Source organism: Terrapene carolina, unplaced genomic scaffold, assembly GCF_002925995.2.
Source record: "Terrapene carolina triunguis isolate 2854851 unplaced genomic scaffold, T_m_triunguis-2.0 Scaffold210, whole genome shotgun sequence".
NCBI lineage: Eukaryota > Metazoa > Chordata > Testudines > Emydidae > Terrapene > Terrapene triunguis.
Window position 1 is genome coordinate 52,718,204 of NW_020664561.1, and position 13,976 is coordinate 52,732,179.

General features: G+C 41.8%; 1 protein-coding gene across 1 annotated transcript in view; it reads right to left on the reverse strand.

Moving 5' to 3' along the window:
* Positions 1-13,976, reverse strand: part of LOC113407222 (inaD-like protein) — a 212,845-nt gene that overhangs the window by 107,845 nt on the left and 91,024 nt on the right. The window contains exons 25-28 of the mRNA XM_026655445.1: positions 13,416-13,526; positions 8,592-8,669; positions 4,025-4,063; positions 2,031-2,139 (exon numbers count right to left, since the gene is read on the reverse strand). Of these exons, the coding sequence (XP_026511230.1) occupies positions 2,031-2,139; positions 4,025-4,063; positions 8,592-8,669; positions 13,416-13,526 (337 nt within the window). The remainder of the gene's footprint in view (positions 1-2,030; positions 2,140-4,024; positions 4,064-8,591; positions 8,670-13,415; positions 13,527-13,976) is intronic.

A 13,976-nucleotide genomic window follows, 5' to 3' on the forward strand; every position in this document is an offset into this window, starting at 1 on the left:
TAGATTAAGGACTGAATAGTTTGGTCTAAAGGCAGAAGATCCATTTATCCTAAAACTAGAGAGAGTTAGGAGTCAAATGCTACGCATTTCTTCTCCCTATTACAAACAGCTACAGCAACCCGCAATGCCTTCTTCCATTTTCAGCTGGCCCAGATGTTTCATCCAACCTGACAGATAAGGACCTACGACACTTTTATAAACTTCCAGGCTCATTTCTAGTAACACTCTGTACTTGGGATTGAAAGTAGGAACTTTGGAAAAGCTCCTACTGGTTCAACATACAGCAGCTCACCAATTAAGCAACAGAGGCGGACTTAAACACATCACCCTATGCTCCATTTACTATGGCTATAGCTACACTAGGGAGCTTACAGCGGTGCAGCTGCGTCGATGTAAGCTCTCTTGTGTAGCCACTCTAAGCCGACAGCAGAGAGCTCTGCCATTGACTTAATTAGTCCAACCCCAATGAGCGGCTTTAACTACATCGGCGGGAGAAGGTCTCCCACCGACATAGCGCTGTCCACACCGGCGCTTAGATCAGTCTCCCTTATGTAGCTCAGGGGGGTGGCTTATTCACACTCCTAAGAGACATAAATTATACCGACATAAGTGGTAATGTAGACATAACCTTAGCTGGTTCCCCAGAGAATAACCAATCAAGATCCTCACCTCCAAAATCTTAATGGGACAGACCCAAAACCGTCTTGATGACGGTCTCAGCCTCTGATCAAGGCTTACAACAACAACTGTGCTCAAGAGGTAAAATGGCACTGCTAACAACAAGGATTAAATTCATAAGAGCCGGTCAGAGACCTTCCTCATCAGCAGTCCTATGGCTTTAGAACTTCTATTCACAAGAACAAGACTTGGCCACAGATCTGACCACTTACAAGTCAAAAAGCAAAATGCATCTCTTTCCTCTGGCTTTCCCACAAATAAACAAATAATCAAACAAAAATACTCATAACACCACACACAGGAACACACACAAGTACCGGTCCATAGTAAGGGGGAGAGAGGAACAAGAGGAGAGGAAATCAACACATTGACTAGTTTTTGTAAGTTTCTCAGTTACCCTGGTGCTGAGTGCGATATAGATAATTCTCAAATCAACTCTCGTTGGTCATCTGAGAGTCACTCCTATTGGGTAATTACTTTCTGTTTATCTAAAGCTAGAGCCACCCGAATAGGTCCTGAACTTCTAGGAAGTGTTGCGGGGCGCTCCTGAACAGACATAGTATTCCGATTTATAGATGCCTGCACTTCCATGCTGATCAAAGCATAAATCATTGTGAAATATCTGTAGAAATTATAGCATTTGGGGGATTAAGGGTGCTATACAAAATAAATCACCTTTCAAGGAGCCCATTGTGACAGACCTGATGCTCCTTTTGTTCCACCCAAGCCTCTTAATTACCCACTCTCTGCATAACTTTCTCTCACTCCCCCAGGCTCTTCATGGAAAACCTTCATTAAAATCATGCTTCTGCCCTAAAATCCTTAAACCGTAATTCCAATAATAATTCCCCTGCATTTTTTTTTTTAAAAGAAAGGTATAATGCCTGCACTGTGATGTATAATCTAGACTGCAAGCTCTTTGGGGTGGGTTCTGAGTATTGATGGTTCTCAAACTGATCTGCACAGCTGCTGCTGTCACAATGCTGAAGCATCTTATCTGCCTTCAAGCAGCGACACTCCCCTGCAAATTGTAGGTCAGCTTAGATCTTGTTCATTGCTTTTTGACCAACTAAACTAAAAATGAATCAAGCACCTTTCCGCACTCCGGCAAAGAGGGAAGCTCGAGGGTTGCAGTTGGAAGGGCAAGAGCTTCCACCTTAAAAAGATAAGTCTACAGTAAAGAGAAGTTTGAGACCAGCTCTCCACAACATATGGAGCACTACTCACGCTGACGGAAATTAATCCATACACAGTACTTGTAACAACGTCACTGCTATGTAGCACCATCACACAGACAGATTATAGTCCATAAAAATACAATGCGCTTCTTAGATAAATGTGGTACTACTTACCCTCTGTATAAAAATCCTCCTCCTCCACAGCATCCTCCTCTGACTGGAGTCTTTTGGGTGCTTTATAAGGAGGTGGCAACTTCATCGGAGGTGGTGCCCCCACTTTTCTCTGATGGATTAAAAACAAAATAAAGAGGTTTCAAACATTTTGCCACGTACCTACAAATTACTTCTTTCTTCTCCACACACTAAAAGGCTACCCATGTACGTACATACTCCTCAGTTTAATACATTTTTTTTTAAATAATGCACTTTCACTCCTTTTTTTCCAAGAAATTTTACAAATGAAAAATATTTTAAGAGACTCTGACGATAAAAAGAAATGAAAGAAAATAATAATATGAAATGGACTGCACATTTATTTACTGGAACAATACTGGTATTTCATTGTAAACCTACTTAGTGGAGTACAACAAACATGTGACCATTAATGAAGGGGTTAAAAACAGAACATTAAATATTATCCCAGCATGGATTTTAAACCCTTTGTTCATCTTCCATTACCATTTCCTGCAGCAGTTTAAAATCAAAAACACTTTTAGCAAGCAAAATCAGAATTGAGCCTCTTATAGCTCCTACAAGTAAAATATGACACCATATTTCATCTACATTTTGGTTCCAGTTAAAATATCATTTGAATTATAACTTACAGTAAAATTCTATTACCTCACATAAATAAAGACAGTTCCTATAATGATGCATATAGCGACGCATATCAGGTATAAAAAGAGGACTCTGGAATCTAATGAAAACGGGAGCTGAAACATCCAAGCAACTGTTTTTATAGGTTCAAAATAATTGGAGCATGCTTTAGGTTAGCTACATGATTTCACTAAATTATGTTCAATTACATCCCCTACAATCACACCACTAATAGCAGGATGCACTTTAGCAAGTGAACAGTGAGTACAGTAGGCCATTAGAGCAACAAAAATGCCTGCGATGAATTTTTTTTTTTTTAAATCGCTGGGAATTACCATTTGGGAATCAAACATCAGATCTGAAATAATATTTTCCATTGCATAGAACGAAAACAGGACCTGCACATAGATTCATAAAATATTTTAAATCTAAATTTATGTTAAAATATTCTAATCATTAATACGCAACGGAATCTGAATACAAAATTGTAGGAGTTAATACAATATCATCTGTTCGTTTAAAAATTATTACAGCGGAGTGCTGCACTGAGGCCAGCAAAAGAGTAATAAATCAAATTAATTCCACCAATTTGTAGCAAGGGTGTCTAATGAGAGGATCTTAAGAAAGCAACAGTTTTTTCCCCAAAAGTACCCAACAAAAGAAAGCTCGCGCGCGCATGCACACGCACACACACTCTAACTAAAATAAAACCAAGACAAGAGGTCCAGCAAGCGCCACTCATTTTTTGTATTCTAAATTCTTTAATAAGTAGAGCTGGAGAACTTGCACCCCACATTTCCAACTGCCTGTGACAAATCAGAACCATTAATACTTTAGAGTCCACTTATTAGCCTTTTTTGTTCTTTATAATTCTTTTTTCAGCACTTTCAAGATCAATATTAAAGCCCCTCGGAGCCCCAGGTAAGCAAGGTGCCCTCTGTTTTCCTATTATATTAAACTTACAGAACCTTTAAAAGGATTGTAATGGTTTTTATAGCCAAAGCAGATCTTTACTGGCCAGGGCTCTAAAAAGCCTAACATAAGTTTGTTCCATCACTTCCTGATTTTTTGTAAATATCATCATGTAGAGTCTGATCCAAAGCACGTTGAGGCCAACTGGAATTTTTTTTAATTGACTTCAATGGGCTTGAAAGATTCACAATCGAATTCCTGATATTCAAGAAAATGAAAGTCTATTTTCAAAAGGCAAACAAAAAGCCCCTAACCCCTTGGTTTCCTGTAAAAGTGGTAAGATTTCATCCTGGAGCACTTCAGACAAGTTCAGGAATTTGCCCAGAGAAAGGAACAGAGCATTTGTTGGGAAGAGTCAGCAAAATGAGTATGGGACCTACCTGATTTTCTGTGGGGCTGGAGGATTTAGCTGGCAGTTCCTATATTTAAAGAAAGATTTTAACAAAGTTAAAATAGCTTTAACCTGGTGTATCCTCTGATTTTGTATGGCCCAAAGTCACCCTATTTCCTCAAATCCTACTCCAAACTCACTTCTTTCTAGCAATGATTCATACTCCTATTTCAACCGAATAAAATTAAGTAAGTTTGCGACTCCTTACATCTTGACCCAAAGTGGGATTTCAGAAAAGCTTGACAATGGGCCTCAATAATTTTTTTTAAAAAGAGACACAACATTAATGGTAGTTACATGGCACAAGCCCAAAATGCTGCAGCAGACAGAATGACAGAAATGTTTCTAAATTAGACACACTTTCAAACATGAATAAGAAAAAGCATCTCCATTTGGCATCCACTGCTATTTTGATTGTTGCAAGTTTAAATAATTGGGATTTTTTAGAATAGCAGAATTAGACTGCAAATTCTTTTGGGCCAGAGTTGTCCAATTTTTCATGTTTGTATAGCACCTGATCTTAATTGTAAAGCAAATACTACAATTCAGGATTGTAGACACTGGGATTTTGTTGATCAGGTATTTCATCTTGTCCCGACAATGGGACTTCTTATGTGCATGCCTTGATCCAAAACCCTCTGAAATGAGTGGGAGTCTCTAAATTAAATTGGGTGGGCTTTGGATTAAGGCACACACACTATTCGTACTTTACCTCAGCAACAGCAAAGCTTAGCATAATAACTGCATTTTTTCCATTTTATGAACAGTCAGGGATCATGTCTAACTTAACAGTGCAGCTTCTACCAGCAGGTTCCTACAAGGTAATTTAAACATTGACTTCTGAAGAAATTCCTCATGAGATTCCCACTTGTCTTGAACAGTGTCCTCAGACCACACTTGGTATTTCATTTGCATCAGGGGCATATTTATAGGTTGCAGAATAAGGAAGTTTCAATTCCAGGCATGGATTTGTAGTATCTATCTGATCGATATGCCTCAAAGACAATAAATGAAATTCTGTTAAAACTATTCTTAGAACCAAAACCTTCCCGTGTGCCACTCTCATCTATGCCTCATTTGCTGACAAGCTCCTCACCAGGACTCATGTATTGTATACTTTATCAGTTCTTAACCCAATCTCTCTCACCCTCTCTCGTACATCATCTGCTCACACTGGTACAAGGATCACCTCTGTGAAGTCGAGATTTTCTGCCCGGGTCTACAAGCTGGTGCTCATCGTCCAGTGCCATACATGGAAAACTCATTTCCCACATAGCAACGAAAAAGGGGCCTTCTCCAAATTCACCTCTCCATGACAGCTTTCTGCCTGGTTTTCAAAGTGTTTCGTAAAACTGAAACCGCCTGCCTCCAGGAATGGGATGTACCAGCTAATTACCATCATTAGCCAGACAATCTCATATCTCACTCTCTTCACTTCCTACTTGTTCTCAAGAAATTATTCCCAGAGGCTCTTATTTTAGTCCTCTTCTCCATCACTTCACCCTGGATCATCTCATTGCTTCAACCCTGGACATAATTTTTACACAAATGACATGTACATTTATGCCCTGTCTAACTCTCACTTCCTCCTGATAATCAGTTCTTCGCTTTCGCATAACATCCTGCTACTCTAAGCTTCTAAGAGCTAAGTCCTCCCCCGGAGTAAAAAATTCTTTATTTTCCATGCCTGCGATAACTCTCCTTAATTTTGCTCCTGAGGTCAGAAGCAGTGGTGTCAGCCTTGACCCTGAAATTTTCTTTCATTTCACGTCTCCTTTATCTGTACATTCACCTCCAGAACACTGGCCAAATTAGACTTCGTTTTGAAACTGCCACTACTGAAATCCCTATTTCATGCCTTAATCACTCAGTTAACTACCACTATTCTGTCCTTTATGTAGCCTCTAAACTTCAGGGAATTCAGAATACCTCAGCTAGACCATTCTCACGCTTCAGGCTACGAGATCATCACTCTTAATCTCTGTCACTTTCACTGGCTTCCTTCCTCTCTTCTTCCAGTTTAAAAGTTTCTGTCCCGGTTTTCAATTCAACTCCGCCCTATACCCTCTTGCCCCCAGATCTCTTTGACCACCAGCCACTTGCTAAACACCTCCAGTGTTGGTCACCTTTTTGTCTCTTTCACACATCTCTCCCTGAGCTGGGTGATGCTGTTTTACTTGTGCCGTATATACACCTCTTCTTTTCTCTGCCAAATCCCTACTTCTCTTCTCCTTCACCCACAGAAAGGCCCAGTCATCCCTCACTCAAGTCACACAAGACTTTTTTCTTTCCCCTTCTGTTTGTTGCTCCCAGGTTCCCAGTCTCTCCCCCAGTATCCCTCGGCCCACAAGGTCTCCCAGAAACTTGCCCCAGAATGGCTCCCTTTGCTCTAGCTCCCCTCCAAGATCCCACTTGTCTCTCTCATTCCCTTATTGCCTCTCAAGGTCCTCCCATCTGCCCTCTTTGCTCTGGCTTTCCCACTCTCCCCAACCAAGTGCTCCTTTGGCCTCTGCCTCTCCCTAGGCTCGGCTACCAGGCACCTCCCACTGAGCCTTTTGTTACTTGATGTAACAGACAAGATGCAAACGTCAAACCCCTTCAAAAGAGTTGAGTTGCAGTGATCTGCCATTTCCTTCGTAGGAGAAAAATAATTGTCTGAACCTTTATAAAGTGACTAAACTGAATGCAGTTTGTGCAACCACTTCCAGAAAACACACAATAATCTGGACTTTATTAAGAAAACTACACACCAGCAGGATATGAAAGACAGCACAGTGCACAATTGGACAGAGGACAAGGCGGAAATTCACATAACTGGCTATTGGACTCATCAATTTAGGCTTCCAGAGCATCTAACTACATCACATATTTGAACTGACCCACCTTTTCCAAGGTGTGTACACAGCACAACTTTTATATTTCGTTTTCACATAAGAAACCCAAGCATTGTAAGCAGTTCTCATAGAGGCTATTTTAAAAATTATTATTTAACACATGTAAGTCACTATAGAGTAGAACAAACACCAGTGAGTAACAGAGGAAGTCCCCACTTATTAAAAACAATGACCCATATAAGAACAGCAGTTTTTTCAAGTTGGATATTTTGCTTTCAAACTTAGTTCTTTCGTGACACTTTGAAGACTAGACTAGAAATATCACTGATTTCCCATAGGAATGCAGGCTAATAATCCACTCATAGGCACATCTTTTTTTTTACTGAGAGCTGCCCCTGCTGAAGCACATTATGTCTGCTTTGTGAATTAACGTTCAAAGCTAAAAAGAAACTCCTCACTTATTCATTGAAGCTGTTCTATATTCTACTCATCACGTTACAGCACCCATAGAAGGGTTACTTTTAACAGCTTTGAAAAAGGTTAGGCTCACTCATTGACTTTCTACAGTTTTAACATTCCACACACTGGAGTCCTAGAGATTAAAAACAGCAAAATTGCAAGTGGATGTGCTTTTTAGATTACAAAGATAGATAAAACCAAGAAAGGGGTACAGTAACTGCTTTATTTCAAGTACTGCTCACTGCCATGAAACCCTAGCTTCCTTGCTCTCCTGGGATAACCTGAAAACTCCCAGATTCTGAATCACTCTAAGTAGCCTGCAAAACATTTTCTAAAGCAACCAGGCCTTTGAGCTTCCTTTCAACATTCGAGGATTGAACCCGTTCAAGCACACACGGGTCAGCGTACCCAACCTAGCCATGCTGAATTGGTTTAAGTTTGGCCAACATCCACAATAGTGCTATCCCTACACTGTTTCAGTTGCAAAGCCTTTTGGGTACGTATGCCACAATCCCCAGCTTGGCTTCCAGAAGCAATGTATTTGGGGAGATTTTGCAGGACAGAGATAGGAAACCAGATTAACTGTTTTAGTATGTCTGCTACCACACACTCATTAAAATTAATCAATTGATTAATTAACCAATTATTAAGTTTGCAGAAAGGTACTTCATCCTAAGTGATTATATTAGACCATTTGTATACCAACTATCTATCACCTGGGGCATTTTTGTGTGTGTGGACACAAAAAGCACTGTGCTAACTAGGGCAACCAAGTATGAAAATTTGGGCCGGTGGTTTTTACCAGGAAAAAAATCCAAACATTTGAAAGCCAGGAAATTCAGAATTAAGGCTCTGAAAGCAATCTTAACAAATATATACCAGCATCCACTGTCTCAACAGAAACACATTACTCCCAACAACGCCAAATATGTGCAAAGACCCACATCATTAACCTTTTTTCAAGAAACTACACAGTTACTTTTACTATTATTCCACTTTATATCTAGTGGCTGGCAGTTGCCATGACAGAAGCTGTAAAATGGGGATACTGATGCTTACTCATCTTCGTAAAGCACTTTGAAATCTACAGTGCTAAACTTTATTTATATTAAATATTACTCAATGTAGTTAACATACATACCATTTTTGTAGCATTTTACCCCTTTTATTTAAGATAAAAAGCCTAGTATTCATTTATAAACTACATTGTTATATCATCTGACCCAGTAAAGCTTGGATACGATACACAAATGGAATAAATACCTTCTCATTTTTGTTTTCTCTTTCTGTGTCCTGATCTTTCTTGGCTTTATTTATCTTAGACTGTACCACGGAGACCACCTGCAAAACATAAGAAATAGACATGCGCATATGATAGACAGACAGACAGATAGATATAGATGCACAGTCAAGCACTCATAAAATCGGAAAAGCCAGAATTAGGGTTGACTGTACAACCTGGGTTTGTGCTTTGTGCTTATGCATTATGATACAGTCTTTAATTACATGACCACATACTATCTTTTCCACTGGACACCTGCCTCATTCAGTGCACAGTATGGAGCTGCCATGGGGAGAATAAGCATTGTGTAGAGTAGTGAAGTAGACTGTTGTCTGTAGAACACTTGCTTCAATTGTTGCAAAAGTTGGAAGGTGTGTAGTGAATGAGGCAAGAGACTACAGGAAGACAAAGAAAGGTCACACAGTTAACACAGCTGAATGCTGCCTTGAAGAATTGGATTCTATTCCTCTCTTTGCTAAAGAGTGCCTACTAAGCAAGTTACTTGAAACCAAACTTTTCACAAGTGGTCACTAACTGTGAATTCCTCATTTTCTGGGTGCCTGATTTGCAGAAGTGCTGAGCATTCACAGCTGCAAGTGAACAACAGGAATTGTGCTTTGAATATATGAAGTGCTATCTAATGCTAAATACTCTGAAAAATCAGGTCCAAGGTCTCAATGCACCCAAAATTAGTACCTTCATCTGTCTATCCCACCTCCTCATCTTACACGTTTTTTTTGACGATCAATTAATGTTTGCGATGCACTCAGATCTAGCGTGAGGAGCATCACAGAAAAGCCAAAGAGTAAATTCAGAATGCTGTCTTAGGAGCAGGGTTTGAATAATAGCAGTATGTTAGGCAGGGGCCACACACTGAACAATGAGGAGAAAAAAAATATGGAACAGCTTCTCATTAAGTGAACATCATCCATCCAGTGCACTAAATGAAGCAGGAATCCTGTGGAAAAACTAGTATGTGATCATTTAATTAAAGACTGTATCATGATGCATATGCACAAATTAAGATTGCACTTTCTAACTTTTGAGAACTTGAGTTTGCAATATTAATAATCTTCCCTTAACATAATTTGTGTGTGTGTATAGTTTCTTAGGTTTTTTTTAAAATCAAATTTAAAAAACAAATTCCATCACGTGGCATCATATTGACGTCCACATGGGTCATCAGCAGGTTTGAACCATCAGATTCACCACACTGATCTCTGCCACTTCAGCTAATGGAGTAACTAACAACAGTAATAAGTTGTCAATCTGCATGTAGACCAGCTCTAGTGTGGGATGAGACACTGCCAGGGAGTTTCCACAGGTATTTGCTGATAGCAGAGGAATGGTGAGACTCATGACTCTTTCTAGAGGGGAGTGTGCTCAGTGTTTTCTGCCCATTACCCCCAAGTTTGCCTCTTTCTGCCCTGTCCTGTCCAACCTGTCCTTGTTCCAATCCTGTCTTCTCCACCTGTGACTTCTTGTCCCAGTCCCTTTCTCCTCACCCTTGCCAGTTCCAGTCTCCACTCCTCAATCGTCTCATCCCAGCCTCAGTCTCCTTGCCCTGCCAGTTCCTAGTATCCCTCTACAGACTCCCTGTCCCAGTGTCCTCCCTCCCCTAATGTGCCCAGTCCTACCAATCTCCTTGCACAGCCAGTCCCAGTCCTCCATACGCACCTTGTTCCTCATTGACTGTCTCTCTCTCTTTCCCCATTCCCAGGCCTCCAGGCGCCCAGTCTCCACTAGCGCCCAGTCCCAACCTCTCTCTCTCTCTCTCTCTCGACTCCACATCTAATCTCAGAACTTTACCCCCTAGCCTCCAGCTCTTTTTTCCTATCCTCATTCTCAGAATGGCTGAGCCATTTTGGCTAAAATACACCACCACCATGGAAAAAAAAAAAAATCAGCCTGGCACAGACACCTGGCATGGAACAATTCAGCCTAAGGAGTTAAGTTTAGCAAAAGTTATAAGCAACCGAAAACAGGGTCTTCTAAGAACAAGTATTGGGCAACCTTAAAAATGTGGAAGGAGGCTATCGGCTCCCCCCACCCCCCTCACCATTCTTAAGGCTGCCGAATACTTCCCCTTAGAAGACCCTGTTTTCGGTTGCTTATAAAACCTTGCCAAACTTTAACTATTTAGGCTGAAATTTGAATCTCTCTCTCTCTTCTCATTATCTATTCATCAGTATATTGTAAGGACCCTTAATGAAATATAAGGGGCTGGTCTTGAATTACTCCAAGTTGATTAATGCCCTTTACATGGAATGCCTCAAGCAAGAGAGTACCATGTTATACTACATATTGTAAAATGTTTGTTGACTAATGTAATTTGGAACACTTGGTCCCTCAATAAGGTGCATAATGGTACAATATTCAAAACAACATGAGAATAGTATTTCACCATGGCAACAGTTAAAAATGAGACAGGAATATGCATGCTATAGAATATCTTTACAGAATGATTGGTATGAAACATGGTGTACCATCCCAAAGCAGGCAGTAGAAATTACTACTAAAAGCAGAGCAGCACAAATATCAGAGTGTTTTGAACACCTGACAGGGAAGGAACTCCCTTATGTATAAACCGTACGATCTTAAATTCAAAACAAACACCTCTGAGACCCCAGCTATTGGTAGTAGAGATACCAACGTAAGGTGCAGTTGGCACCACTGAAACAAATGGATGTCTAAGCACCATGGTGTGTACCTATACCATACTTGTGGTATTCCCTATACTGAGAATGGGAAATATTGCTAATACCACAGTAAGTTTAACTACTACAGATGGTACATGTCCAGCTATTTGAAGTGGCAATGTGCTTCCATCTTCTTCAGTACTGGTGAGGCAGCATGGTTAGGCCATGCAAAAGGAAATAAGGCATTTTGAGTTCCATTCCCAGCTCTGCTGCTGACTTGCTATGTGACCTGTGATCATTTACTTCCCCTCCAACCTCCGTAATAAATTCTAAGTTTGGGTGCTTCACCTTTGACCAAGAACCTGATATTCGGGGGTGCTGAGCTTCCACAATTCCCACTGGTCAATGGGAGCTGCCAGTGCTCAGCAATGCTGAAAGTCAGATTCTGGGTGTATAAGCCTCAGCACTCAAAAACAGAGGCACCCAAAGTTACTAAGGGTCCCTGATTATCTTTATGCCATCTCAGAGGCCATTTTCAGTGGCCTAGAAGGGTAAGGACACGAGTCTCAGGAAAAGACTCCGTTTTCCTGACATGCTTCTCAGAAAGGGTCAAATATATAGACAGAAGTTATTGTGTTATCACAGCTATGCCCATTATATGGTGCCTATGCTTTCTGCCACCACTGCTTGGACATTCTCCTTTCCCACTTTGATTGCTGCAAGTCATCACAGAACATAGAGATTCATTGGGGCTGTGGAGAAGGAGTGGACATTTGGGTGCCAGATTGTGTAAGGTGTGGTTAATGAGTTGTCAGAGAGACTCACTAGGTCAGGGGAGGGCAAACTACGGCCCGCGGGCCGAATCCGGCCAGTCAGTGCTTTCAATCTGGCCCGCGGGATTGCCAGCCCCGTGGCGCAGCAGGATTAAGGCAGGCTCCCTGCCTGCCCTGGCCCCTTGCCACTCCCAGAAGCAGCTAGCATCACGTCCCTGCAGCCCCTGGGGGAGGGGAGGGGCAGAGGGCTCCATGCGCTGCCCTCGCCTGCAGGCACCACCCCCTGCAGCTCCCATTGGCTGCAGTTCCCCATTCCCAGCCAATGGGAGCTTTGGGGGTGGTACCCACAGGCGAGGGCAGCGCGCAGCGGAGCCACCTGCCCCACCCCACACCCAGGAGCCACTGCCAGATATGCTGGCCACTTCCAGGAGCAGCGCAGGGCCAAGGCAGGCAGGGAGCCTGCCTTAGCCCCGCTGCGCGCCGCTGCCACCCCGGAGCTGCTCGAGGTAAGCAGCACCGGACTGGAGCCTGCACCCCAAACCCCTCCTGCATCCCTCACCCCCACCCCCCCCCCCGCGCCCCCTCCTGCACTCCTCACCCCCTGCCCTGAGCCCCCTCCTGCACCCCAACCCCTTGCCCTGAGCCTCTTCCTGCACATCGCACTCCCTCCCACACCCCGCACTACCTCCCGCACCCCAACCCCCTCCCTCAGCCCTACATTCATGGCACTGCATACAATTTCCCCACCCAGATGTGGCCCTTGGGCCAAAAAGTTTGCCCACCCCTGCACTAGGTCTTCTGTTACATAGCCTTTTGGTGGCATGGAGTTGCCTGATTGGATATTTTGTATTTGCTCATGAATCACATGAACTTCTGGGATGGCAGACTATAATTGTTGCCTCTTCTCACTGCCCAGAAGATGGGGAGATCATTTTCTCTTTTGCCTGTATTTCCTAGTTTTAACTCTACCTCAGATAATTATTGCTGATACTTGTAATTGTATTTTAAGCCTTTGGGGACACAGTTTGTATGGAGGATGCTATTCTACAATCAAGTTTCATTACATTATGTTTAAACATAAAGTTGGCTAATAGAGGAAATATTTTTAGAATACCAGGTAACACACAAGGGGGCTGATTCTAATTCAATTACGGTGGGGTAAACGCTGCTGAGTCAACACAGTCAGTTGAATTTACATTGGAGTAATTTAGACCAGAATCTGTCCCAAGAAGTAACCATATGGTCTCTGACTGGAAACTGTCAGAGTATGCAAGGGAAACTGTGTTATGACCAAATCTTGCTGAAAGGAGTTTGGCCATGTTTCAAATAAAAGGCATATTAAAAAGGAATTAAGTTTTGAAAAAAGAAAGGAAAGGAAAAAAGGGTAACTTACTCTTGGGGTACTAGACAAACTCTGAACAACAAAAACAACAGGATTTCCTGCATTCTTGATAGCTTCCACTGCTTCCTCATGCGTGGCATTTTGTAAGTCTACTCCAGACACCTAACAAATGGAGTGTATCTTCATTATTAGACAATCTGTCTTTTTCATAAATTACAACAAGAGATTTACATGCATTTATTGACAGTGAAGCTTAGCACATCAGAGGAAGTCACCAAAAGGTTTCATGGGATAGAAAAATACTTAAGAAAACACTACATAAAGTATATTTCTTCAACACTTTGAGGAACAAGCAGGGCAGAGGTATAGTATTCAGGGGCTCACAATTAAAGGCACATGCTGTATTTTACCAAAGACTCTACTTTCAGATAAAATCAGAGAATGCTTGGTATCACACGAATCCTCAATTTACCTAAGCATAAGCTAGTTATGTTTTGAAGCAACTCTCAAAGCACATCACTTCTGGAAGGCAGCAGACACAAAAAGGACAGTCAGTTTTCTGACAGCGGAACGTCATATGTGGAAGTACTCATTCTGGGGGATCTCATGGGA